This window comes from Panthera pardus, unplaced genomic scaffold, assembly GCF_024362965.1.
Source record: "Panthera pardus isolate Hobbes unplaced genomic scaffold, ASM2436296v1 HiC_scaffold_24, whole genome shotgun sequence".
NCBI classification, from domain to species: Eukaryota; Metazoa; Chordata; class Mammalia; order Carnivora; family Felidae; genus Panthera; species Panthera pardus.
The window spans coordinates 105,489,542-105,515,630 of NW_026526810.1; the positions used below are offsets into that span (position 1 = coordinate 105,489,542).

The 26,089-nt window shown below is 51.0% G+C and overlaps 1 protein-coding gene across 8 annotated transcripts in view; it reads left to right on the forward strand.

The window, feature by feature from the left end:
• Positions 1 to 26,089, forward strand: part of PLEKHH1 (pleckstrin homology, MyTH4 and FERM domain containing H1) — a 53,182-nt gene that overhangs the window by 19,592 nt on the left and 7,501 nt on the right. For 2 of the 8 annotated variants that reach the window (XM_019451466.2, XM_019451467.2), the window contains exons 3-23: positions 2,769 to 2,831; positions 3,709 to 3,858; positions 6,860 to 6,943; positions 8,957 to 9,038; positions 9,173 to 9,933; positions 13,218 to 13,296; positions 13,948 to 14,039; positions 15,671 to 15,821; positions 16,036 to 16,181; positions 17,135 to 17,245; positions 18,176 to 18,262; positions 18,598 to 18,759; positions 19,712 to 19,792; positions 20,129 to 20,311; positions 20,711 to 20,819; positions 21,544 to 21,713; positions 22,372 to 22,548; positions 22,909 to 23,006; positions 23,497 to 23,674; positions 24,220 to 24,375; positions 25,470 to 25,570. In XM_019451466.2, the coding sequence (XP_019307011.2) occupies positions 2,769 to 2,831; positions 3,709 to 3,858; positions 6,860 to 6,943; positions 8,957 to 9,038; positions 9,173 to 9,933; positions 13,218 to 13,296; positions 13,948 to 14,039; positions 15,671 to 15,821; positions 16,036 to 16,181; positions 17,135 to 17,245; positions 18,176 to 18,262; positions 18,598 to 18,759; positions 19,712 to 19,792; positions 20,129 to 20,311; positions 20,711 to 20,819; positions 21,544 to 21,713; positions 22,372 to 22,548; positions 22,909 to 23,006; positions 23,497 to 23,674; positions 24,220 to 24,375; positions 25,470 to 25,570 (3,221 nt within the window). The remainder of the gene's footprint in view (positions 1 to 2,768; positions 2,832 to 3,708; positions 3,859 to 6,859; positions 6,944 to 8,956; positions 9,039 to 9,172; positions 9,934 to 13,217; positions 13,297 to 13,947; positions 14,040 to 15,670; positions 15,822 to 16,035; positions 16,182 to 17,134; positions 17,246 to 18,175; positions 18,263 to 18,597; positions 18,760 to 19,711; positions 19,793 to 20,128; positions 20,312 to 20,710; positions 20,820 to 21,543; positions 21,714 to 22,371; positions 22,549 to 22,908; positions 23,007 to 23,496; positions 23,675 to 24,219; positions 24,376 to 25,469; positions 25,571 to 26,089) is intronic. The other 6 variants (XM_019451473.2, XM_019451469.2, XM_019451468.2 and 3 more) reach the window with 6 other exon arrangements.

Here is a 26,089-nt window from a genome sequence, read left to right on the forward strand (position 1 = left end):
CCTGATGCAGGACTCGAACTCACAAACCATGAAATCATGACCTGAGCCCAAACCAAGAGTCAGACACTTAACCAGCTGAGCCACCCAGGTGCCCCGTTTTTTATTTTATTTTATTAAGTAATCTGTATATTCAATGTGGACTCGAACTCACGACCCCAAGATCAAGAGTCCCATGCTCTACTTACTGAGCCAGTCAGGTGCCCTTCATTATATTCTTTAAAAAATTAAATGCTCCCAGCAACTATATTAGAGTTGCTTCTAAGGTGGGCCAAAACTTCAACTCTGGCTAGCTTCAGCAAATGGAATTTATTTGGGGGATCCTGGGACAGCTCACAGAACTAAAAGAATTGCCTAATAATCATGACTTAATGAAGTTTGTGCACAATCTCTTGTGCAGCCCCTACCTCTTTTCTCTGGTTCCTCAATCCCAGATGTCAGATTCCTAGGGACAGAGAATCTGGCCTAGTCAGGTCTGGTGCCAAAGAGGGATGGGATATATAGTACTAACCTGGTCATGGGGGGCCACTGCTGTGTGTCATTGTACACTTCCCTGACCAAATAGAATTCTTGTTGCTCTGGGAGCAACCACCCCTATAACCATAATATCAGTTTATGCTATGCTGTTATCTTCTCTGTAATTGCAAAGAAACGTTTGAAGTTCAAGGGATTCTTGTAACACAGGCTCTAGGGACTATTTGATTTTGAATGTTTATTTGTTTATTTATTTAGAGAGTGTGAGCGGGGGAAGGGCAGAGAGAGACAGAGATAGGATCCAAAGTGGGCTCTGCACTGACATCAGCAAGCCTGATGTGGGGTTCACACTCATGAGCTGTGAGATCTTGACCTGAGCTGAAGTTGGGCACTCAACCGACTGAGCCACCCCAGAGTGCCCCTGTTTGATTTTGCAAAGGCCACCTGACTCTGACTGATGCCTGCATCTGGCAAGAACCAGTCCACTCTTTCAGGCTTGAGTCAAGAGGCTTGATCTTTTTTTTTTTTTTTTTTTGAGAGAGAGAGAGAGAGAGAGAGTGCAAGTAGGAGAGAGGGAAAGAGGGAGAGGAAGAATCTTAAGCAGTCTCCATGCTCAGCATGGATCCCAACACAGGGCTCGATCCCGTGACCCTGGGATTATGACCTGAGCCAAAATCAAGAGTTAGACACTCAACTAACTGAGTCACCCAGGCACCCCTTGTTCATGATTATTAAGCCCAGGAGAGGAAGGAAAGAAGAGATGTAGGCATCTTTGGCCTGAGCACATGAATGCCTATCAGAGGTGGTCCTGTCCATTGGAAGTCCAAGGGGCATTTTTGTCCCATGGGTTGTAAATCTTGAGTTGTACTTGGGATACTCAGATCCTTTCTGAAAGCATCTCTATCACCCCAATCTCAAGAAAAAGGAAAAAATGGGTGAGGAAAGGCTGCCCTGTGAAAAGAGGTGCCCCAGGTTCTCAAACATAAACCACTGCCAGGGAACTTTCCTTTCACTGCCCAGCACCAACCGGGGGGGGCTCCTTCTCTTCCATCCTTTAATCAAGAATGGAAGGCAGAATTTCTCTTGAGCAGACAAGAGATTGGGAAAGAGAGAAGGGATTAATTGCTCAGTTTGCTGGTAAATATCAAGCCAGGGTCAAGGCCAAAGAGAGAAGGTTGAGTAGCTGGAGAAAAGGCTAGATCTGCAGAGATGAGGTGGGCAAGGGCTGGCCTGGAGCTTGGAAGATGAGGTCTGTACAGCCTTCCGGAGGACAGGGCTGGTCTGTTAAGTCTCTAGTGTATGTTTAATGCATACATGTTGCCTGGGGGCAAGGCAGGGTGGGGAAGGAAGCAGGTGACTTTACTGGGCCACAGCACGTGGCAGCAGGTGGCTCCTGATAGGGTGAGTCGGATGTGTGACGCTTCTGCAGAGCCTCTGTGTGATGGTGTATATGGTCCAGTGCACGGCGGAGCCCTGACCAGGGAAGGATGGGAGCTGAATTCCAGCCCATGCTCCACTTACCATGAGCTTGTGAAGCTGCAGAGATGATGTGGGCTTGTTAGCATCTCCTTAGCCTTCAGCTTACAGCTGGTCCCTGATGAGCCTACATGTGGAGGTCCCTTCGCTTGGGCCAGTTGGCATAAGATTCCAGAATTGCTGAGGTCCTCGGACCTGAATGGCATGCCTCTACTGGTAGTAAGGTGGAATTTTTAAAAATGTGTCTTGAGTTTCTCTGTTTAAGATTAAAGAAGTCAAATAAGGTGATACCTATAAATGCCATTTATAGTCCAAGGTGTCCTTGATAAGGGATAAATATTTTTCCCCAGCCAGTGAGCTATCCTTGGCTGGAAAGGAACATTCTCTTACTGCTGACATGGTGGGGTCTCACGTGGGAGCACGTTCCATGCCAGGCATGTGGCGAGCCGGTACTGCCTGGGACCTGGCGCTGAGGAGACTGAGGGCTGAGGGCAGCACTGCTTCCTGAAGAACAATGGTGGGACACGGCTGCCCCATGTAGGTACCCCACACACAGGAGAAAGAACTAGGCTTTTACTCGTTCAGCAGAGAGGACAGCAGCTCTAAGCTCTTTACCTGCCTCATAAATTCAGGATAAGGGAGCAGAGGGTTGCCATGAAAATCTTTGTCTTGATACCCTTGAGCCACTTAAATTGAGATGAACAATTTAAGCTCAATTTAAGCCTGTGTGGAGTGTCCACACAATTTACTCACGTTGCCCTGATGCCATGGTTGGAGTAGAGACACCCACCTACATTAGTCCTTCCTCTCTGGTTGAGCAGATGCAGGAGCTGGAGCAGAGGCTGCTGGAGGCAGAGCAGAGAGCAGAGAATGCGGAGACCCAGGTAACCGGGGCAGGGGATTGGTGGGACTGTGCAGCAGAAATGGCCGTTGGCCTTTCCTGATCCTTTTCATGGACACACACAGACATACTCATCACCCTGACAAGCTCCTTATGGGGACAAGGAAAACCAGCAGTCATGTGATAGTTCTGAACAAATTAAGGTTCATGGAGCTCTCTTTGGGCATGAAGGAGTCTTTGGGTAAGGGTTAGTGCATGAGTGGGTGGCTGGATTAGTCCACACAGGCCACATTATGCTGAGGTAACAGGTCTGACGTCTTAGCAGCTTCTCCCATTTATTTCTTAGTCATGGTATCTCTCCATTGTGGGTTAGCTGGGGATTCTGCCTCCCATAGGGACTTAGGGGTTGAGGCTGCTGGAGCTCTCTCCAGCTTCCACCAGGACCCTCTGAAACATGCCGCCTCCTTGGTTGCCATGGCAGGAAGAGAGCTCTTAAATACTTCAGCCTAAAAATGCTGAGTCACTCCATTCAGACCCACTGGCGGGAGTGAATTCCATGGCCATCTGACTATAAGAGGTCTGGGAAATATTGAAAGCACAGGGCCATTCAGTGAACAGCAAATATCTCTGCCACAGTGAGATTTAAGCAGTTTCTCTCTGGGCTGTTTGTCCTGCCCAGCTTGTCCCTGTTGGGGTCCCCAGAGTTAGATGGCCTGATACCCAGCCATTTCTTTTTTGTCAATTCCTTAGTTTGCCCAGATGAGGCTTAATAAATGGTTATTGACTTAATTGGCCCCGACTGCTCTGGGTGAGGGCTCTGCCTGTGAATCATGGGCTGGGGTGTCAGGAAGTATCCCAGGGCATGTGAGCAGCTATTTCACACACACATCCCAACCCTGTGTGATGATGGTACTTTTAAGGTGGGTGTGATGGAGGAAAAGGTGAAACTGTCCAATCTGAAGAATGTGGACTCAGCCGGCAGCCTGCACCGGAAGTACCAGGAATTGCTGAAAGCCATGCAGAGCAAAGATGAGCTTATCAGCCAGCTGGAGGCACAGCTGGAGAAGCAGGTAAGTGCTGACTGCAGAGCGGCACCAATGCCCTCTGCAGCATCCATTGCCATTGGCCACACCTTCATGAACAGACCCCCTCTGCTTGAGCCCTCCGTTGGTGGGGAGCTCACTCCCTCCTGAGACTGTTCTTTCGCATGGAGATTTAACTATTAGAAGGTACATTGGAAGCCAGGCAGGGGATGGATATAGTGGGGAAAGAACCTTGGAGGCAAATTGATCTGGGTTTGGATCCCCTCGCTAGCACCTGCTGCTCTCTGTGGGCAAATAAGTCATTGATTCACATTTTACACATCTGTAAGGTGGGGGTTATAATACGCCATAGGGCTGTCCAGAGAGTGAACTCAGGTATCAGACATGAAGTTGGTGTTTGGTAAGGAGAGCCTGTCTTTCTCCACCCTGGCCTTGACCTGACACCTGTGGTTATCAGAGCAGCTCACAGCTGGGCAGTCAGCATTGGTCACCTGGTTGGCCAAAGTTTCTCACTGAACTTGAGCAGGCAGAGGCCAAAGTTGCTGCCTCCTCTGAGGCAGGCAAGGCCTCTTGTCTTGAGCACATGGGTGCCCAGGAGAGGCCACTGCCCAGCATTCCAGCCACAGTTAGCCCCTTTGCTCCAGAAAGGGTATCTGAGAAACATCAGTCCGCCAATTCCCTGTATCTAGCCACCTCCCCTTTACAGTTCAGTTAACTTCATCCGATGCTGTGCCTTCCTTCTGTCCTTGGCCTTACCTACTGGTTATCCCCTGGTGCCAGAGTGCCATTATTTCCAACAAACACCCTTACAGTGTGACCAGATGACTTTTAATTTTCCACATGAGTATTCTTCCATGAAGGTCCCAGCTAGTCCCAGAAGTATTTTCCCACCATCACAGGCAAATTTGTAATCATTCATCAGCATTCACTGAACATACCTTGTGCGATGTGCCTTTGTATGTTCTGGGGCACCCCAGCATGCGTTCCTGAAAAATCATGGAAAAATAGAATGTGGACACATGCAATCTTTAGCCAGTCATTCATTGACTTTAAAGATACCTTACCTCCTTTTTTGAGTGGTTCACAGAAGTGGCATCATCTGGGGATTAGTGGGCAAAATGATTCCTGCTGAAGCTTAGATCAGAAAAAAATCATTTTACAATAATAAAAGGTCAGAATAGAAAGAATGCTGTTCTACAAGTCCGTAGACCTGGGTTTAGTTCTGGCTGTGCTGCCCAAACTGACAAAGGCAAGTCACTTCACCCTCTGGGCCTCAGTTGCTGCAGCGCTATAAAGAGGGTATCAAACTAGGTCAGGGGTTGGCAGACTAGTCCTTTAAAGGGCCAGATAGTAAGTACTCTCTGGTCTCTGTTGCAACTCTTCAGCTCTACTGTTGTATCACGAAAGTAGACAATTCGTAAATGAATAGGCACAGCTGTGTTCCAGTACGGTATTTATAAAAATAGGCAGGGCAGGGGGAGTGGACCAGGTGGAGGCCTGGACTGTGGCCAGTTTGCAAACCTCTTAAACTGGATAACCTTAAGGTCCTTCCAGTGTTCATTGTGAATGTTTCTTGTGTATCAAAGGACAGCATTCCATTTTCATTTTGATTTTTTATGCAAGCCCTAACACTTAGGTTATTAACCAGTTTAGAGTTTTTTTGTTTTTGTTGCTTAAATAATATTGCAACTAATGATTCCTAAGCTGTGGGTTTGTTAAGTCAGCAGTGTATACATTTAAAACTTAACAGGGGCGCCTGGGTGGTTCACTCAGTTAAACGTCTGATTTCAGCTTAGGTCATGATGTCGCAGTTCGTGAGTTCGAGCCCTGCATCGAGCTCTGTGCTGATAGCTTGGAGCCTGGAGCCTGCTTTGGATTCTGTGTCTCCCTTTTTCTCTGCTCCTCCTCTACTCATGCTCTGTCTCTCTCTCTCTCTCTCTCTCTCTCTCTCAAAAATAAACATTAAAAAAAATTTTAACTTGACAGATACTATCAAATTGCTGCCCCAGAAGACCTTGCCAATTTGTATAAGAAGGATTGTTTTCCAACATCCTTGACAATATAGGATATATCAGACTTTTAAATTGTGTTAGTCTGATAGAGGAAAATGTTGTCTTTTATGTGCATTTTTAAAATTATAATTGAGGTTGAACAGCCTTTCATGGTTTTCTTTCCCTTTATTTCTCTTTCTGTTGACTTCCTGTTAATATTCTTTTTGCGTGTATTTATTTGTTTGTTCATTTCAAGTTAGCCCTCTGTATGTAAGTCATTTGTGTTGTAAATCATCCCTCAATTGGTCTTTTGATTTTGTTTAAGGAAACTTTTTTTTTTTGTCATGTAGTAATTTACAGTGATAGTATAGACTTTATTAGTCTTTTTCTTCATGTTTTTTGGGGTATGTATCATGCCTAGGAAGCCTTTTCACACTTTAAGAATATTTTTAGGGGCGCCTGGGTGGCTCAGTCAGTTAAGCATCCAACTTTGGCTCAGGTCATGATCTCGCAGTTCGTGAGTTTGAGCCCTGCATCAGGCTCCGCGCTGACAGTGCGGAGCCTGCTTGGGATTCTCTCTCTCCCTCTCTCTCTGCCCCTTATCCACTTGCACTCTCGCCCTCTCTCTTTCTCTCTCAAAATGAATAAACTTTAAAAAAAAAAAAAAAAAAGAGGGATGCCTGGGTGGCTCAGTCGGTTGAGCGTCCGACTTCAGCTCAGGTCACGATCTCGCGGTCTGTGAGTTCGAGCCCCGCGTCAGGCTCTGGGCTGATGGCTCAGAGCCTGGAGCCTGCTTCCGGTTCTGTGTCTCCCTCTCTCTCTGCCCCTCCCCCGTTCATGCTCTGTCTCTCTCTGTCTCAAAAATAAATAAATGTTAAAAAAAAGAGTATTTTTAAAATTCGTAAATGGATTTATTGTTTTTCCATCAGATCACCCCCCTCTAATTGCTTGATATTCCTTCTTGGGGCTTCCCACCTCCAGTTGTTCACTAAACCGGTGGCTGCTATGACTAATGAAAGGCCCTCTGTTTCTTGCAGAAGCAAATGAGAGCTGAAGAAGCAAAAGTTGTCCAAGAAAAAGCTGCAAAGATCAAAGAATGGGTGACCCTGAAGTTAGCAGAGGTTAGTTGAAAACTCATCTCGGGAAGCCTGGAATGCACATGCAACGCGAGTGGGGTCCCTCCATCCCAGCATTTTTCTGCCTCCTGTTTGTGGGGCCTTGACTGACCTCCGTTGTGTTAACCATGTCTCCTCCATTTAGCTTAAACCCTGAGACTTGGCATTTTCACCTTTCCCTTCCTCCTGTGGTGCTTGGGCTTCCCTAGAGCTCGTGATTAGCTTTGTGTTTGGGGAGGAGTGAGTCTCACTTCTGAGGTGTCATGCCATTTTCTTCCTGAAAGCACACACACCCTTACGTCTACCCTCCCCACTTCCTCCTCTGTCCTTTCCATTCTTTTCAAGTGGTTTTTGTGGTGGTGGTAAAATATACATAAAATTTACCATTTTCACCATTTTTAGTGTACAATTTAGTGGCATTAAGTACATTCACAATGCTGTGCAACCATTACCACTGTCTATTTCCAAAACTCTCATTACTCCTAAATAGCACCTGTGTATCCATTAGACCCTAGGTCCTCTATTCTCTCATCCCCCAGTCCCTGACCACCCCAGTGCCTTTTTTTTTTTAATTTTTTTTAATGTTTGTTTATTTTTGAGAGAGAGAGAGATAGAGCATGAGCAGGGGAAGGGCAGAGAGACAGAGAGAGAGAGAGAATCTGAAGCAGGGTCCAGGCTCTGAGCTGTCAGCACAGAGCCCGACACAGGGCTCAAACTCATGAACTGTGAGATCATGACCTGAGCCGAAGTCAGATGCCCAACCAACTGAACCATCCAGGTGCCCCCTGATAGTCCCAGTCCTGCTTTTTCCACCTCTAGCCGTTCATTTCTGTAGTTCATCACTTGCTGCAGCTTAATTTAGGAAAACTTGGGGCTGGAAGCTACAGTGATACTCGCAACAGAAAATAAAAAGCAAAACAAAAGGGAAGGGATTTGAAGTTTGGAAGAGGACAAACATCAACTTTTCTTCCTCTGTCCTGACACAAGTGATTCATACGTGCAGGAGGTATTGGCTCTTTTTGCCTCCTGTGTCCTGCTGTGGATGCACATCTCAGGTCACCTGCTAGACTACAAGTGCTTGGGAACAGAACTGATACCTGGTTTGCCTCCATGTTTGCTAAAAGGTGCTCCAAAAAGTGGGTTGGGTTTTATTCAGAAGAACATGTAGCAGCCATGAGATGGGTCTCATAGATAATAAGTTTAGTAAAAGAAGCCAGACCCAGGGGTGCCGGGTGGCTCAGTCGGTTAAGTGTCCAACTTTGGCTCAGGTCGTTATCTCATGGTTTGTGAATTCGAGCCCCGCGTCGGGCTCCGTGCTGACTGCTCGGAGCCTGGAGCCTGCTTCAGATTCTGTGTCTCCCTCTGTCTCTGGCCCTCCCCCGCTCACACTCTGTCTCTCTCTCTCTCTTTCAAAAATAAAATAAATATTTAAAAAAAATTTTAAAAAGCCAGACCCAGAAGCACATACTGTGTAATTCCATTTAGACAAAAATGGGCGCCACTAAGCCAATGTGTGGAGGGTGCATACTTCAATGATGAAACCCGGAAAGCAAGGAAGTGAGTCTCATATACCTAGAAGAGTGGTTGCCTTTGTAGGAAGGGAGAAACACATGGCCAGGAAGGGGCAATTTGTTGTTGACAGTGCTGGCAGATTCCTGTTTCTTGACCTGTGTGGTGATCACATGAGTAGTCACTTCACAGTCATTTGTTAAGCTGTTCATTGATGTGATATGTAGTTTTCTGTGTATTACATTTCACATTTTTTTTTTTAAAGAGGTTAAAATATCTAGAAAAGGTGCAGGGGCTGCCAAATAGACTTCGGTCTCAACCCAAACTGGTTAGCACAGAGGAAGGGGGTAGGTCAGGGCTCCCTGGGAGGGTCAGCCCTGGATTACTGGGGCACCAAGTGTTCTTTTTTCAAAGATTTGATCTTAAAAAAGGATTTTTAATCTTATTTTGAATTCTATGCCTGAACCTGTAGGTTGAGTATTCTAAATCTTTATTTTTCTTTTTGGGCAGCTTGAGATGGAGAATCAGCACCTGAGGAGCAGTAATCAGCAGTTGGTAGAGCAGGTGGAAGCCCTTCAAGATGCTCTGGAAGGTCAGTAGGCCGGGCTTTGTGTGTGTATGTGAGTGTGTGTATGTGAGTGCGTGCATGTGCGCACGTGTGTGTGTTAGGGCGTGGGCCGAACCCGAGGGAGCTCTCAATATGCCTGTTTTTCACCCCAACCACAGCTCTTCAGATGGCACCTTCGGGAAAGCTGTTGGTGGCCCCCCAGGAAACCCCAGAGCAGGATTCTGGCTCTTCAGGGCCAGGGACCCAGCCAACAGGGCAGGACCGTGGTCCTCAGGCCCAGGGTGCCCTGAAGGCAGCTATGCCTGCACCTTCTACAGGTGCTCTGCAGAGCAAGGACTGTGTTCCTAAAGCAGGAATTTCTTTGGAGGATTCGAGTTCCATCATGGTCCATCCTGGAGAAATATCAGAGGCCAAGACCCTTCCACCTCGTCTGGGAAGAGAGGGCTCTCCCCGCCGGCTGTGTGTGAAGTCTCGCACCCACAGACATGGTTCAGCTTCCTGGGGTGAGGGCCTGGTCATTGCTCAGGGTGGGACACTCCCTGGGACAAAGAACTCTGCCAGGGAAGGTGGTCCGGGCTGCAGCCTGACTCTCCCGAAGGTGCGGGCCCCCAGCAACCCCCGGGACAGCATCCAGCTGGTCAAGCGGCACCACAGCCAGCCCCAGGTGGGCCCTGGGCCCTTCAACCACGTGGTGAGCATTGAGGTTGGGACCCTCTCAGCCCTCCACCCCTCCAGCCTTCCTGAGGTGGAGGCCCGAGCTGAGCTCCGGGAGGAACCAGAAAACATGGAGATGGAGGAGCAACCCCCAGCCGGGAAGAAGGAGGAAAGAAAGAGCCCGAAGGCCCCCAGAGCTGAGCCGGAGGAAGTGGATTTGGGCAACAAACCTCCCACGCCCCCTCTGCACCGGTTTCCATCCTGGGTAAGAGGCACAACCTGGGAGCTGGGCAGAGCGGCAGAGCTGCTCATGAAGCACAGCCTCATGCCTTCACGCCAAGTGTGAGATGAGGCTCTCATCCTCACGGCCAACCGGCAGGGGGTGGGGCCAGGAGTGACTGGATGGTGGCTGGCTGTCATTTAGGAGCCTGTGCCACGCACCAAACCGGGCGCTTTGTGCACATTTTCTCATTTAATCTCCGCGACCCTTTGAGGTGGTGCAGTGCCGTGGTGAAGAGCACAGGTGCCAGAATCAAACCACTAGGGTGGAAGTGCTAACCGCGTCACCTGAGCTAGTTACTAAACCTGTGCGCCTCGGTTTCCCTATCTGTCACGGGGGGATAATAGTACTTCCCTTACCAGGCTGTGGTGAGGGTTGAATGTGCTAGCAGGTGCCTGCGGTGGTGGTTCACAGTAAGTGTTGGCCGTGATTGTTATTTCTGAGCCTTAGCTTCCTTACTTGTAACACTGGATAAGAGAAGGTGATATCTGGGGGCATTGCCTCAGAATCGATGATCCGGCGTGGGGAACACCGAGGAGACAAGACCAGCCGTGCATTAATCTTTACAGAGCTGGGTGATGGCTACATGAGGTCATTCTTTATTCTCTTCATTCCACTTTTGTGTCTGTTTGGCATTTTCCACGATAAACAGTTAAAATAAAAATGGGGGGCGGTGGGTGGACATGAATGAGGTTGTATAGGGAGTGTGGAGGATGAGATGAGATACTGGGTGTGGAGTGTGTAGCTCAGGGCCCAGCACGTGTGCAGGACCCTGTGTGAGGAGTCAGGTGCTGTTCCTCTTACAGATGGGAAACTGCTGTCCCCACAGACTTAGTTACTTGCCCAAGGTCATATAGCAGTCAGTGAGGAGCCAGGCTTTGAATGTGGGCCCCGCTGCCTCCAGAGCCCAGCTCTCACCTTCCAGCTGTACTGCCTCTTAGGGGACATCACAGTGCAGATGTCAGCTTCTTACTCATACTTGGATCCCTGGATGCGTGTGAGGCAGGTGGTAGGAGACGTCTGAGTGTCAGGCTCCTGGCAGCACAGGGAGCAGGGTACGGGGGTGGCGGTTGGGTACTTCAGGGCGATAGCACCTTACACCACTGTTCGGAGAAACGCCTTTTCAGCAGCATCTTCCGGGGTCTCCTTTTGAAATGCTGGTGGTCCGGGGAGCCTCAGCACCCCAGGCATATGGGTCACATCCTTAGCAGTGCTTGCTGGCCAGCACTGATCACTGCAAGGGGGCCTGATGGCTGCAGACACAGCCATGCCTGGGAGTGGGGCCTCTGGGGAGGGCTAGGACAGTCTTCAGGCCATATGCTGCTGACCTGTCCCTGAAGCTCCAGGATCATGGGAACATCACACAAGGCACCTCCCCAAGAGGAAGGGTGAGGTAGAGGGTGAGGTGAGGTAGTGGGCAGAGAAGGAGCAAAGGGGTGGGCAGGGTAACAGTGGAGAGGATGTTGGAAAGGAGGGCAGGGCCAGGCCAGGCTGGACCACCGCAGACCGTCCCTCCTCTTTTTCATTATTGTCTGGTAACTACAAATGCGCTAGAATCCAAAAGCAGAGGCAGGCAGTGAGGGAGCGTTCCGGCAAGGGATGCGACAAGAGGGCTTAGCAGGTGTTACCAGAAAAACATGCTGCTCACTTTTGCCATTTTTGCCAAAATATAGCCATCCACCATGATGGCTCAGAGCAGTTCTTGTGTTCTGCCTATACAGGTTAAGAGGGTATTGGGGGGAGGAGGAGAGCGACACAAGAGGAAAAGGGAGTGAATATAAGATGCTCTGGACAACATTTCCCCCATGTGAACATCAGGGAAGCTCTGGGGATGAAGGTTTGAAGGGGTATCAGGTGTTCCCACAGTCCCTCCCTGCTCTCAGCTGGGTCCTGGGGACCCAGCAGTTGGCCATACCAGCCTACAGAGGAGCTGTCTCCTGTTCACAGCCCTCATTGTAACTTGCTCCCAAGAAACACAAGATAGGTGCCTACCCTCTCTTCTCAGGTGGGACCACCTGGGCAGTGACCATCTGAGAGGAAATCAAGACTAGAAATTGGAAATTGAGAGGGCATTTCTCAGGGGAAGGAGGCAAATATACTGATTCACCAATTCAAGCGTGCAGAGCCATTTTTCTGTTGATTCTCAAAACAACCTTGTGAGTTAGGCAGTCAGTCGATAACTTTTGTGAAACACTCCCAAGTCTGTTTTACCCAAATCCCTCAAGCTTTGCTTACATTCTGTCTGTGAAGTTAAAGGAATTCCGTGACCAGGACTGGCAGGACCAGTCTCTTCCTGGGATCCCCTTCCTCACCACCCTGTCTCTTACTTCCCATCCCTCTGCTCAGCTCAGGGGAGGTCCCACCCAGCCCTCTCTCCCTCACGTGCCCCAGAGCTGCTGCTCCTCTCTGGGGGACATCCCACTAGCACCTCATGGCCCTTCCAGCCCCAGTCCCCAGCCCCGCTGCCTCCCTGAGCCAGCCAGGCCCACCTTCCCTAGTCCTTGTGACTTTCCTGTCACCTGAGAAGGTCTTTGTTTCTCTTTGCCTTGAGTGGAGAAAAGAGATCTGGAAAAGCACAGGCAGAGCCTCTGGGTTGTTTGATCAAAACCGTTAGGAAAGCTCCCTAGGCCTGTGGGCCTCTTTCAGACCCAGGAACGCCAAGGGGTAAAGGAGAACTTGAGGGTGAGGGTTCTCGTCGATGTGTCTTCTACAGCGGGATTCAGGGTCCAGGTGAGCTTAGACAAGCTTTGCAGGTTGGGCCTAACCATGAATGTAACGTTGTTAGTGTTGGAAAAAATTGTGTCCTAGCTTCCAAACAACTGGCTTACAAAAGGGCATGCCTTTGCCATGGGGCTCTGACTTCCTCATTATCAACACTCCAGCTTCCAGGGGTGAGAGCCAGAGACCCAAGACCTCTAAAATGGGTAAGATGCAGAGAAACAGGTCACTGACCCTCTCCTCTTGAACTTCTTGTGTGGAGACAAGAGAAGAACTGAGTGTCTGTTGGACGCTGATTATATTCCAGGTGTTAGATGTTTCCATTAATGATTTTATTTGATTTTTGTAACAGCCTGACAGGTGAGTATTATCTCCACTTCAGAGCTGAGGAAAAGGAAGCTCAACTATAACTTGCCTAGGATTACCCCAGCTGTAATTGGCCAAACGTGGATGTGGACCTAGGTCCACAGCCATCCTTTTACCTCCACACCCAGGAGGTGCTGGGCTGGGCACAGAGCTGGACTCTGACCCTCTGGGGTCTTCCATTCCAGGAGAGCCGGATCTACGCGGTGGCTATGGCTGGCATGCGGCTCTCAGACGCATCTCCCAGAACTATTGCCACCTGTTGCGGTGAGTCCCAAGTGAGCCCCAAATGGTAGACAGGGTGGGCATGCAGGGAGAAGACTCTGAGTAACACTCTGAGGGCCACCTGGTGCTCCATCCAGGCACCCCATTCCCTCCCCCAACAGGTGAGGTTCAGTGAAATCACAGCCAGGGCTAAGGGAAAGGAAGCTGTGCAGACAGGAGTTGCTCATTACATGCCGAGTGGGCATGGCCTTGAACACCAATTACAGAGCTGGAGGAGACGTTAGAGGCGGGGTCCTCCAACCCAGCCTCCCACCTGCACTGGCTTCCCCTCTGTAGCTCCCAGGACTGGGAGGGGGCGGGACATCTCCCCCGTGCCTTGATTTAGATGAGCCCCCTGAAGGAACCGCATCCCCCGCCTCTGGCTCCTGAGTCACTAGCCAGCCACTGAATCCCCACAGTGATGTGAGGGCTCCGTAGTCTCATGGTTGGTAACTCACCTTCACACGAGTGGGACTGAAGAAATTCTCAACCCCCATGCTGAGGATTGCCACCCTGCCTGTCGCCTGGAGTGCTCTTTCAAAGAACTTTCTCCATGGATCTCCTCCTCAGTCTGCCCAGGTCTCTGCTACCGCAGGCTCCTGAGTGAGTTATGGCATCTGAGTTAAACTCATCCTTCTTTTCCACCCCCTCCAGCTTCAAGCCCTCCTGCCCTTGCGTCCCCTGGGCCTTTCTCTGGCCTTGTCTACAAGAATGTCACCGTGCCTGTCTACACAGCCCTGAAGGGGGTAAGAAGCTGCTATCCGAGGAGGGGGTGTGCCATCCGGGAGGCCCCATTCATTCAGTGGGGCTCTAGGGTCAGGCTTCTGCACACACGTGACTCTGGGCAGGGAGCTCAGCACCCATATATATGTAATTTTATTATTATTTATTAGATCTTAATTATAAAACTTGTATGTTTACAAAAACTTGAATCCATATGATCATGGGCAAAGTGGAAGGTTAAAGTGAGGCCTATGCCTGCTCCACCTCTCCTACCCATCTTTTCACACGTCTGTCCCGGGAGGACTTCTTCCAGAACTTCTCGTATTTGTTCAAACATATATTCCTATGTGTACATTCATAACATCTCTATATATTTTTCTTTGAGTATAGTTGGCACACAATATTACATTAATTTCATATCTATTTTTTTTAACAAAAATCAGGTTTAACTGCAACATAATGTTTTCATACACATTTTTGTCTCCTTTTGTTATTGGTTTTTGAGATCAAGATAGTAATACTTTGTAAAACTTTTTATAGAAGAATCAGAAAGCTGAGTCACCGGGGTGGCTCAGTTGGTTAAGCTTTCCACTTCGGCTCAGGTCATGATCTCATGGTTTGTGGGTTCAAGCCCCACATCGGGCTCTGTGCTGATAGCCTGGAGTCTGCTTCAGATTCTGTGTCTCCCTCTCTTTCTTCCCTCCCCCACTTGTGCTCTGTCTCTCTCAAAAATGAACATTAAAAAAAAAGAGAGAGAGAAAGCCAAAAGTGAAATCTTCTTTCACATTGCTTCTCCCTAATTCTTCACTCCAGAGGCAGCTATCATTAATGTTTATTCTGTGAGGCCTTCTGATGCATCTGCAAATATCTTCTGTGTCTGTGTCTCTGTCACACGCATGCTTGCACGCAGCAGGGATCATATTACACACGTCCTACCCTTTGCTTGTTCACACTCCCATCTTCCTGCTATACCTCCATGCACAGCTCTGCTTCCTCTTTTAGGGCTATCTGGTACCCCTTGGTGTAGATGCCCCATAGCCACCTTAACCTGTCCTCCACTGATTGACAGTTTAGGTCTTCTGTTTTTCTCTAAAATCAGTGTTGCAATGAACATCAATGTGCAGATATATCTCCGTGCACTTACATATAATGTATATGTACTTCCATAGGACAGAATTTTAGAGGTGAAATTTATGGGCAAATGATACGCATATTTAAAATTTTGGCAGGTTGTACCAAATTACCTTCTGAGAGGTTCTATCACACTACGGAATATCTTTTCCCCCACACTTTCACCAACATTGAAATGGTCTTTTTAAATGTTTGCCCACTGAGATGGCCTCTTGTTTCCTTATCCCCACACGTTTTTAAAGCTCCTGTCTCACACTTGGCCCATGGAGTGGCATTCTGGACCCCTAGTGGTGGGAGCAAGGGTCACACTGCCAGGTGTTCAGCCTAGATGGGGCAGCTCCTTTGGGGACCACAGAGGCTGGTGTGGGGGCGCCGAAGGCCCAGGGGAAGCATGGAGGTGAGGAGAGTAAGGTCAGAGCTGTGCTGGCCACACCCTGGGCACATGGAGCCAGAGTACAAGTGCCCATGGGAAGGGGCTTGTTTTGCAAGGGGAGCTGCAGTGGGGGAGGGGCCTGTCTTGCAGAGAGCCACGCAGATCAGCACTGTACCCTTTGTGGACGAGTCCTCTGGGTCTGACGATGACTGCAGCTCTCAGGCGAGTTTCCGAACTTCGGTCCCCTGCTCTGAGTCCAGGAAGACCAGTGGACTGGGCAGCCCTCGGGCCATCAAGAGAGGTACAGAGTGGGGAGCAGGAAGGTGCGGGGTATAGCAAGCAGACCCTGACCTCCTCCCCTGGGTGGGCGTATCCGGGAGTCCCTGCTTGATCTCTGCCCATGACCCTGAACTCCAGACTCAAAGGTCCTGGGTCGGTGAGGAAGGCTCTGCAGCTCCCGGACTGTGGAAGCTGGGAGAGGTTTGGGATCCAGGCCTTGACGACTCCTTCTTCAGCAGGCGTCTCCATGTCCTCGCTGAGCTCTGAGGGAGACTACGCCATCCCCCCAGATGCCTGCTCGCTGGACAGTGACTACTCAGAGCCTGAGCACAAACTACAGCGCACCTCGTCCTACTCCACCGAGGGGCTGGGCCTGGGCGGGGTAAGCTGGGAGTGTGGCTGAGTCCGGGCAGGGTGGGAGCAGATCCCTGTGAGATGAAGGCTCCCAGGGGAATGGTGAGGGCTGGGGCAGAGGGCTGCAACAGATGTGAGGCCCCGAGGAGTGGGCCGGGCAGGGGGGGTGTGCAGCTATGAAATCAAGTACACACAGACCCTGTGAGGAAGGAGAAGGAGCCTGGTGAGCTCCTTAGCAAACCAGGGCTGGCCAGTGGGAAAGCACACTGTGGCTCACTGAGTTACTTCGTTTTAACCCCATGCTGGCCCTGGAACGCTGAGAGCTGAGTTCTTACAGTGTGCCAGGCACCATGCTCAGTGCTCTTCGTGCCTGGTCTCGTGTGTCCTCACCATCCTCTCAGAGCTGTTAACCCCATTTTACAGATAAGAAGACTGAGGCCCAGAGCTGTGCCACAGACCCACATCACTCACTCCCCAGCGCTTGTCCCACACCACCATGCCACTGTGTCTTCATCTCCCCTCTGCCCCAGCCTGGCTGATGTGCCCCTTGTTCCCCAAACCTCGATCTCCCTTCCTGCTGCCTGCAATAGCCTTTTCCTCCTCTTAGCTTGTCTTTGAAGGAAAGCTGACTTTTCCTTCTGGGGCCAGTCCAGATTTGGCTCTTCCCAAAGCCCTTCCTGGCCATTCTCTCCCTCATGCAGCCCCTGGTCTGCCACCTTCTCACAGTCAGGTGTTGTCTTCCCCAGCCAGCAGGACCCTTCCACAGCGGGACCACCTTTGCTTTAGGCTAGTTCTGTTTGAACCCTTAGCAGGGCATGGTACCCTGAAAATATATATAGTAGGTACTCAAGAATTGGTTTTTAATTGATGACAAAGCAGTGACTCAACTGGGCCATTTTGTCCTGTATGACATCTACAAACCCCAAGTGATTCCCTTTTTCTGTCTCCCCCTCTTCCCCCTATACCCTCCCACCCCCATAGGAGTCCCTGGAGAAGTCGGGCTACTTGCTAAAAATGGGGAGCCGGGTGAAGACATGGAAGAGGCGCTGGTTTGTCCTGAGACAGGGACAGATTATGTACTACAAGTCCCCGGTGAGACCCTCCTTCCCCAGAACGGTAGTCAAAAGGACCCCACCCCAAACTCAGAACTGTGATGGGCTGGAAGAGGGGTGGTATGGCCCACAGCCAGAGGGCTAGGTCTGGCAGGTGGGGAGAGGCGACCTGGCTGGGCACCCAAGGCTTTGAGCCTTACATGGGGCCATGAGGCTGGTTACTGGTTCTTGGAGTCAAATCAGGCACGGAACAAAGGCAGTTCTAGATGAGTTGGCTGGGTGATTCCTTCTTACTTCAGAAACTGATTTCTTCTAATGCCTGGTCCTGTAAAAGAAATTGTTCGCAGGCTGCCCTCACATCATCTGGGTTGTCCTAACAGAATGCATTACCTCCTCCACCTCCTTCCTGTACAGTTTGGAATTAGGAAGCCTTGGATGTTGGGCTCCAGTTTGACAGGACATCCCTGGGGAACCAACAGTAATGTTTTCAGGAAGGCAAAAGGACGGTGTCTCTTATGCAACTCCAGCTGATTGTCCGTGACTGTCTGAACACCATGTTGAGGATACTGGGCCTGTATCACTCAATGAGTAGTATGCTGTTACTGATTAGTAAGGTGTGCAGGCACACTGGGAAGGGTAATGGGGATATATTTGCCACTTATTTCCACACTTGGTTTAAAGGCTGTGATAGAATTTAAAGGTTCTATAGCTCTGTAATAACCTGGTGGCTTCTGACCCAGTTTTAAAGGCTCAATCTATGCTTTTTGAGGCCTGGGTTAGGATCCATGTCTCTAATCATTGCTCCATTTAGCTAGAACTGGGATCCAGAACAAGTTACCCATCATACCACAGCCCAGGAAAGCTTAGGAATCACTTTCCCCTCTGCCTGTGGCCTGGAGTAAGATCTGAAAGGAGAATGATGTGCTCTGAGAAGACTCATATCATTTTCCTCCCCATTCCTGTCTTACAGAGTGATGTCATCCGGAAACCTCAAGGTCAAGTGGAACTGAATTCCCGATGCCAAATTGTTCGAGGGGAGGGTGCACAGACATTCCAGGTGGGCGTTGCTAGCAGCTAGGATTTTAGACACAAGAGGTGCTAAGTTTGGCTATGACTATGATAGAGACAAAGATGAGGCAAAATGAGCATGTGTGAAAGACATCACATCCACATTTGGATGTGATCCTAATTTGTGAGTACTGGGAAGGAAGAAGAGACAGAGTGAAGGTAAGAGAGACGGGGAGAAAACAATAAGGAAAAGAAGGGAGGGAGTCCCAAGGTGGGAAGAAGGAAGGCCCAGTGGTTTTAGGGATTTGTGCCACCTCGGAGCCAGGTCCCTGGCGTTCCATCCTCCTGTCTCCCTGCCGCTGGCCCCCACTCTGCCCTCCACAGCTTATCTCTGAGAAGAAAACCTATTACCTGACGGCTGACTCACCCAGCCTGCTGGAGGAGTGGATCCGAGTACTGCAGAGCCTGCTGAAGGTCCAGGCCGTTGGGCCTCTGGCCCTGCCGCAGGGTGGCATCAAGCCTACCGTGAAGGGCTGGCTGACTAAGGTATGGGAGGAGCTGGTGGGGTGGAACGTGGGCCCCGACAGCCAGGGGGCCAGGAGCCTGGGTCTTGCCCTCCTTACAGCTCCTGTCTGCAGGAGTTTGCTCACAGGGATCAGCTGGTTGGCCTCACAAAGTGTCGGTGAATGAAAACAGAGACCAGAGTTGTTAGCACAACAGTTATCATCAAGACAGGAGGGAAAGGAATGTCTTGTACCTATTTCAAGGTTATTAGGAGTTGCTGCCCACCCCTGCCTGCATCTACCGTGCCTCAGTATGAATGGTGGGAGGGAGTGATGTAGGCAAGGTAGGTGTGGCCCTTCAAAGACAGAACATCCCAGACCTGCCCTAAAGGTGTTTGAGGTAGGGCTTTTCTGGCTGTGAGAAGCAGAGTTCCTGTTAACCCCAAGAAAATGGAAGTTAACAAGGACGCACATTAACTAGATGAGAACGCCATCAGGAAGCAAAGCCCCTCGTATGAGCAAGCTCAGCAGTCTTGGCTCTGTCTCTGCGTCTGCTTCCCCTTTCATTCTGTGCTCCTGTCACTCTCCTCTGTCTGTTGTGCACTTGCTGTTCCCTAGTGATTTATGTTTTCCCAGGGGTGTTAGCATCCCATGCCTGCCCTGGGTGGCCTTGCCCTCCCTCTCAACATCCATAGAGCTGACTAGCAAGTTCTTCCTGTGTCCATATGCTTGGAACAGGACATCTGATTGGCCTGGTTAATCTTTTAACGGCATGTAGTGCAAGGGTGAGTGGGGTGTTACAGGGTACCCGCCACGGACCTGTGCTGTGAAAGGGCTGGTTCTGTTATTAGGGCGTCTGGGTGGCATCTCCACTAAGGACCTGAGTTGACCAAGGGTTTTGAGATCTGCCTCCCTGTGGCTTCTCTTTGCCAGTCCTGGATTTACTTCTGGGATTACCTGGTTCTCACAATGCTGTCTTAATTTCTGTCTTCTAGGTAAAACATGGCCACTCCAAGCTGGTCTGGTGTGCTCTTGTTGGGAGAACCTTCTACTACTATCGGAGCCATGAGGACAAGGTACTCCATGGCTTCCTGATAGCACCCACTCTCTGCTTTCTCCAGACCACATTCCTAATGCAAGGCCCCAGTTTTTCCCTCTATCCCATCTAATTCCACCACAAGCACGAAGCCAGCTGGTTGGATCCCTCTAGACTGAATGGCCCACAAATTCCACCTGTGGGGTCTATCTGTGCTTCACCAGGCAAGCCTCAGCCAGGGAGCTGTAGTTAACTCCCTCATCTGTGACCAGGCCACATCTATGATGCCCAGCCCAGCAGGGACTGAGGGTTCAGAAAGAAGACACTCCCCCATTCCCTGCTGGCTCTCCCATTCATGGAAGGCTCATGTTCGCAGCGACCCCTGGGCCATCTGCCTGTGCGGGATGCACGCATAGAGGAAGTAGATCGATCCTGTGACTCAGACGAAGACTATGAGGCTGGCGGAACCAGGCAGTTGCTTTCCTCCCACTGCACCCTGGTGATTCACCCCCGAGAGCACAGCCCTACCTACCTCCTCATTGGCACCAAGCATGAAAAGGTAAGGGAGGGGGCTGGGCCTCCATGGCCAAGCTTGGTCCTGTGATTCTTGTCTTCCCCTTTTCCTTTCTCAACCTCCCCAAATTCAAGTTTCTTTCCTTCTGGACATTTTGGCAACTAGTATTCATTCCCTGGTTGAACTATTCCTCATACTGAATTCACTCTCAGTGACCAGCATCTCTCCACTGGGGCCGTGAGATAGCACCTCAGGCGTAGAAACTTGGGTTCATGTTCACCTGATCCCAGGTCTTCCCTCTTAGAGACTGTTGGCCTTGACTTGTGTCAGCCAAACTAGCCTAACTTTACCCTGAGTTTGACCCTTTCAAGGAAGCTTCTCTGGAGCTCTTGCCTCCATTCTTCCCACTCCAGTCTCATCAGATGGCTTTCCATCCCCTTCCAGGACACGTGGCTTTACCACCTCACGGTGGCTGCAGGTGGCAGCAGTGCCCGGGTTGGCACTGCCTATGAGCAGCTCATTGGGAAACTGATGGATGGGGAGGGAGACCCAGGTAAGGCAACGGTGGCCGTCACTGCTTGGGTTGGAGGGTGGCGGCTGGGTAACGGTTGGTCGGAAACCCAAAGAAAGCATTTCTGTTAGCATTTATAGCAGCGTTTCTGAAGCTGTTGTAAAACCACCTAAGCCACAAAAGGGCATTCCCATCCATGTTCCAGAGCCCCTGTTTCTGGTGAGATTCTGAGGTGACCCCTCTCTATCTGGGGGAGTTTATTTGGGAAGCAGACTTTCCAGTGGGTCAGTGTTTTACATTGTTCACTGCAGCTTTGCTGGCCGGGCAGAGAGTTGAGGAAGGAAGGAAGCTGGTTAAAAGTTTGTTAATCAATGAATGAAGCCTAAACTGGGATTAGACTAACCTAAGCCTGGGGTGTCACAGGGTCTTTATTTTGCCACTGATTCTCAGGACCCTGAGGAACTAATGGCACACGCCGCACACCCCTTCACTGCTCCTTGTGTGTTCCCCGCTGACAGGCACTGTCCATCCATACCTGACACTGCAGGAAGGGGCCTCTCCCGCACACACATGCTTGCACGCAGATACGCACGGCCCCACACACTCACCCCCACTGCAGCCCCCCGAAGAAGGCAGTAGCCACCTTCCTGTAAGCCATGCTTGTGAGCGTGCTAGATGCAGTGTACAACTGCATACCCCCCACTCTGCGGATAAATCCAGTGCGGTCCGTGTGTTCCAGTTAACCCTTGTTTTCTTCACAAATCAGAGTGGGAGTGGAGGTGGGAGGCAAGTCCCCTCACCCCTGGTGCTGTGCTTTGGGCAGATTCCCCTCTCTGGAGGCACCCCATGCTGTGTTACAGCAAAGACGGGCTATACACCTCCCTCACCACCCTGCCCTCCGAGGCCCTGCAGACGGAGGCTCTCAAGCTCTTCAAGGTAAAGCGGGAATGGAACCCAGGTGCACCAACAGGTGGCGCCCTCGCCACGTACTCAGACTCTCCCAGAGCAGTTTGCCCACCTTGGTGGTGCTCAGGTAGAAGAGACCCATGTGGTTAGGGGGAGCTCACAGAAAGATCTGAATGGAAGGGAAAGAGTCCCACAGCTCCCCCCCCCCCCCCGCCCCGCTGTCCCCCGCCCCGCGGCCCCCCCCCCCCACAGTCAGTTATGGTGGGGAGGCATTCCCGGCTTCCTTGGGAAGTGCCGGTGAAACTCCCCCTGGAGGAACTCCCTTTCTCTTCTAGTGAACAGCAGGAAAGGCCAGGTTTATGTTGCTTCTGGACCTCAGAGATTCTGACCTATTTTACAGTGTTCTTTGTGTCCATCTGAATGTTCTCTTTAAAAAGAAAAAAAAAGAATGTCTTGCTTATGTAACAGACACATTTGAAGAAGGATAGATTCTATCCCAGAGTAGCCTTCTCAGCAGGCAGACATGCTCTCAAGCGGTGACAGTGCTCCCTCTTAGAAAGGGCTTCCTACAGTGAACTGGAGCTTGCCTGGAGCCCTTGGGGGGGACGGCCCAATCTGCCCACTGGCACCGCGGATGCTAGTCAAGGGGCTGTTGGTCTGCCCGGGCCCACCACCATTTTCGTCCCAGTCCTGCCAGCTTTTCATCAACGTGCCTGTGGAAGCGGCCTCCATAGACTATCACGTGTCCCTGGCCCAGACGGCACTACAGGTCTGCCTGGTTCACCCCGAGCTGCAGAGCGAGATCTACTGCCAACTGATGAAGCAGACCAGCTGCCGCCCACCTCAGAAGTACTCCCTCATGCAGGTGGGCATCCTGGGGCAAAACAGCTGACGGTGGCCATTGGCAGGGACTGCCCAGGAGCCAGGAAGGGGGAAGGAGGGAATGGAGCAGGTACCCTCTAGGCCTGGTGGCCAATGGGCAGCCTCAGTGCTCCAAGCTGCCTCAGTACACCTGCCTTCTCTGTGCCCCTTCTGGATGTCTGTGCATAGTCAGATTGGGTGACTGCCGTTCTGGACAAAGCCTGACCAGGATGGGCCATCCTGCCGTCCACAGAAGGTGGGGGGCCCTGGTTTGGAGAGCACTGAAGCCTTGGTAGCTCAGGACTGTGAGGGCGGGCATTGCCGCAGACCCAGCACTCACCCCATGCTGCCTGTTCCCTGGCAGTGCTGGCAGCTCCTGGCTCTGTGTGCCCCACTTTTCCTGCCTCAGCACCACTTCCTCTGGTACATCAAACAGCAGCTCCAGCGCCATGCAGATCCCACGTGAGTGAGGGTCCTTTCCTATGCCACTCTAGCACTGCTGACGGTGGCATGGCGAAGAGGGACGGGGGGACCAAGATGGGTCAAATCACCCTGCTCCTATGGTTTGCACAGGGGTCATGGAGACACGGAGACCTCAGTGCTGTGTGCACAGATGGGCATGTGGAGGCCTGGGCCGCTCTGCACACCAGTCTGTGTATGTGTGTTTTGTGGATGTGCTCACGTGAAGCTCCGGTGTCCCCAAGTCATCCCCACATTTTCATGGTCTGTTGCCATGTTTTTCTGGCTTCCAGAGGAAATATCTCTGCCAGCAATTTGCAGCACATAGGCCCTGAATGACAAATTAACACCCCAGACCAGAGTGTCACGTTTTTCACAGCCTGCCCAGCTGCGGATTCGGTCTTGGCTAGGTCAGGGTAGGCAGCCAAGGTGTCAAGATGGCAGGGGTGAATGAATTCCCTGGCATTCTCTTCTTTCTTCCCTGTCTTTTTAGAAATGAAACTGGCCAGTATGCAACCTACTGCCAGCGGGCAGTGGAGCGGACTCTACAGGTGGGGGAGCGGGAGGCCAGGCCGTCACGCATGGAAGTGGTGTCCATCCTGCTGCGCAACCCCTTCCACCACTCCTTGCCCTTCAGCATCCCCGTGCACTTCGCCAATGGGACTTACCAGGTGAGGAGGCCGCGCGGGATCCCTCTCCTGAGTCTTCTCATATCACTGGCCCAGAGAATATCTTTGGGCCAGGTGGGTGTTAAACCTCCTTAGGCTTGGCAGACTCTTAATAATAGACAAACCAGCAGGATGGGCCTGGGGTGTGGAGGTGGGGGTGGGACCGTTACTGCCTGTGTAGAGGGAGAAAGGAGCTTGAACTCCAAAAGTGCTCTGCTGTTTGGCACCTGGGAAGTAGATCTTTAGAAACCACTGCACGAATGGGGAAGCCGAGACATTGACCAAGAAAGGCGCAGGACAAAAGACCTCCAAAAGAGCAGCAGTCAAGGAGCAGCAGAGCTTCTGTCTGCCTCCAGCTTATAGCGGGCCGCTTGTCTCTGAAGCACTCACCCTCTGTGTGTGACTATGGAAACCAGCTTCCTTTAGCTTTTGCATTTGCCCTTGCTCCTCTCAGCCAAGCCTTTCCACCTCCCAGATACACGCGTCCACTAGCCAGAATGAGTTCCTCTCGGGAAATTTCCTCTGGGACTAACACCTCTCTCGTGCAGGTGGTTGGTTTTGACGGCTCCTCCACAGTTGATGAGTTCCTCCAGCGTCTGAACCAAGAGACGGGCATGAGGAAGTCCTCCCACTCTGGCTTTGCCCTCTTCACAGATGACCCTTCTGGCAGGGACCTGGAACACTGCCTGCAGGGGAGCATCAAGGTGATGGTCTCCCCGTAAGCCAAATGAGCCCCTCCTGGGAGACCTCCAGGCTTCCGGGTTTTGGTGATGGGGAGAGAGCCCCCTGGCTGGTGCCTTACTGTCCCCCAGCCTGTTGGGTTTGGAGTCCAAGGTGCTCCCCCAAGCCAGCATTTTTGTGGCATCCTAAAACATACCCATACAGGCAGAGAGAAGTTGTGTGTGTCCTTGTCTCCACACCGCTCCCGCCCTTGAAGGGCTGTGCAGTGTCCCGGGGAAAAGCTGCTTCTCAGCGTGGTATAGGAAGGACAGGGAGGCACTTGTCAGCAGCAGCTCCAACCGGGGCTGCTGCCAGTCACACAATCCACACACGGAGGTGGGTAGCTGTACACCTAGGTCCACCGGATGTGGTGCTATTCCCTGGCCCCTCAATCTTTCCATCTGCCAGGGCCTGCACTTACTGGTTCAAGCAAATTGTAAGCAGGTAGATCTATATGGTACCTCTACAAGTAAAGAACCCTTGAATGGGATTTCAGACCTATCTTGTCTGGGATTAGCAGACAAGATGTGAAGTGTTTGTGGGAACGTATTGTAGCATTGATGAGTAGGAGTGTTTTGGTTCTGTGTCTGCTCTTTTTATGGCAACAGGACAAAGGCTTCTATAGTCTTTTATTTACCATTGCCTGGAAGAACTATGCCACATATCTTGTTTATAAATGTCAGGGGGTCTGTTTGGCTTTGCTACACGGTAGGCCTCTGGGTATACTTCAAGAGAATAGCAGTCGGTGGAATGGAAACAGAGCTGGTAATATGAGGCCATGGTTTTTGACTGACGCCTGCCTGGCCTCTGGGAAAGCCCCCTCAGGTGTTAAGGCCATTGGGGGCAGCCTTCCATGCTTTGCTGCTCACACCATGCCCAGGGCCCTACCTCTGTCTGTGAGGTTGTTATAGACCTCTCTGGTCCCAGGCACATGAGGCCTGCAAGTCAGCCTCCTAATGGAGGACAGTCACTCGATGCTGCCCTGCTGCCCTGCTGCCCTGCCTGGGTCCTGCCCCAGATTGGTCCTTGTTCTCTTCATCAGGGGCTTTTCTGACTTTCCTCTCTTGCCTCTTTTAAGATCTGTGATGCCATCTCCAAGTGGGAACAGGCCCTGAAGGAGCTGCACTCTGGAAAGGCTGAGGGTGGCACACGTGTGGTGAAGCTGATGTACAAGAACAGGTCCTGAACACCGCCTGAGGGTGGGGCCGAGACTGAGGGCTGCCACTGGGGCGCCACTTGCCACTCCCCCAGCTGGATGGCCTGTGCCGGATAGGCAGTGGATCCACAGATAGAACACTGTGTAGTGGTCATTAGTTGGGGCCCCAACTAATGAGGCCAACTAATGAGGCTCTGCTGATCCTCTTGGAGAACCTGGACAGCTCAGGCTCTCAGTCTCTGTACCGCACGTATGTACACACACGTGCGCACGCGCGCATACTCCTGCCAAGGAAACAGACCAACCTTGTGGGATGGCTGCATGTGTTACATTAGGAGAGTGAAACTTTGTATGAGCACTATTTAAGGCTAAAGGATAAATAGCTCCTATAACAATTCCAGGAAATACAGAAGTAGATACCAGGATTTTTTTTTTATCCATCTGAATAAGAAAATCCCATCCCAGGTATGTCTCTAGGCAAATAATTTCCATTAGTCTCTTGGAATCTTTAACTCATCCAGTTCCCTAATAGGCTCTGGTTC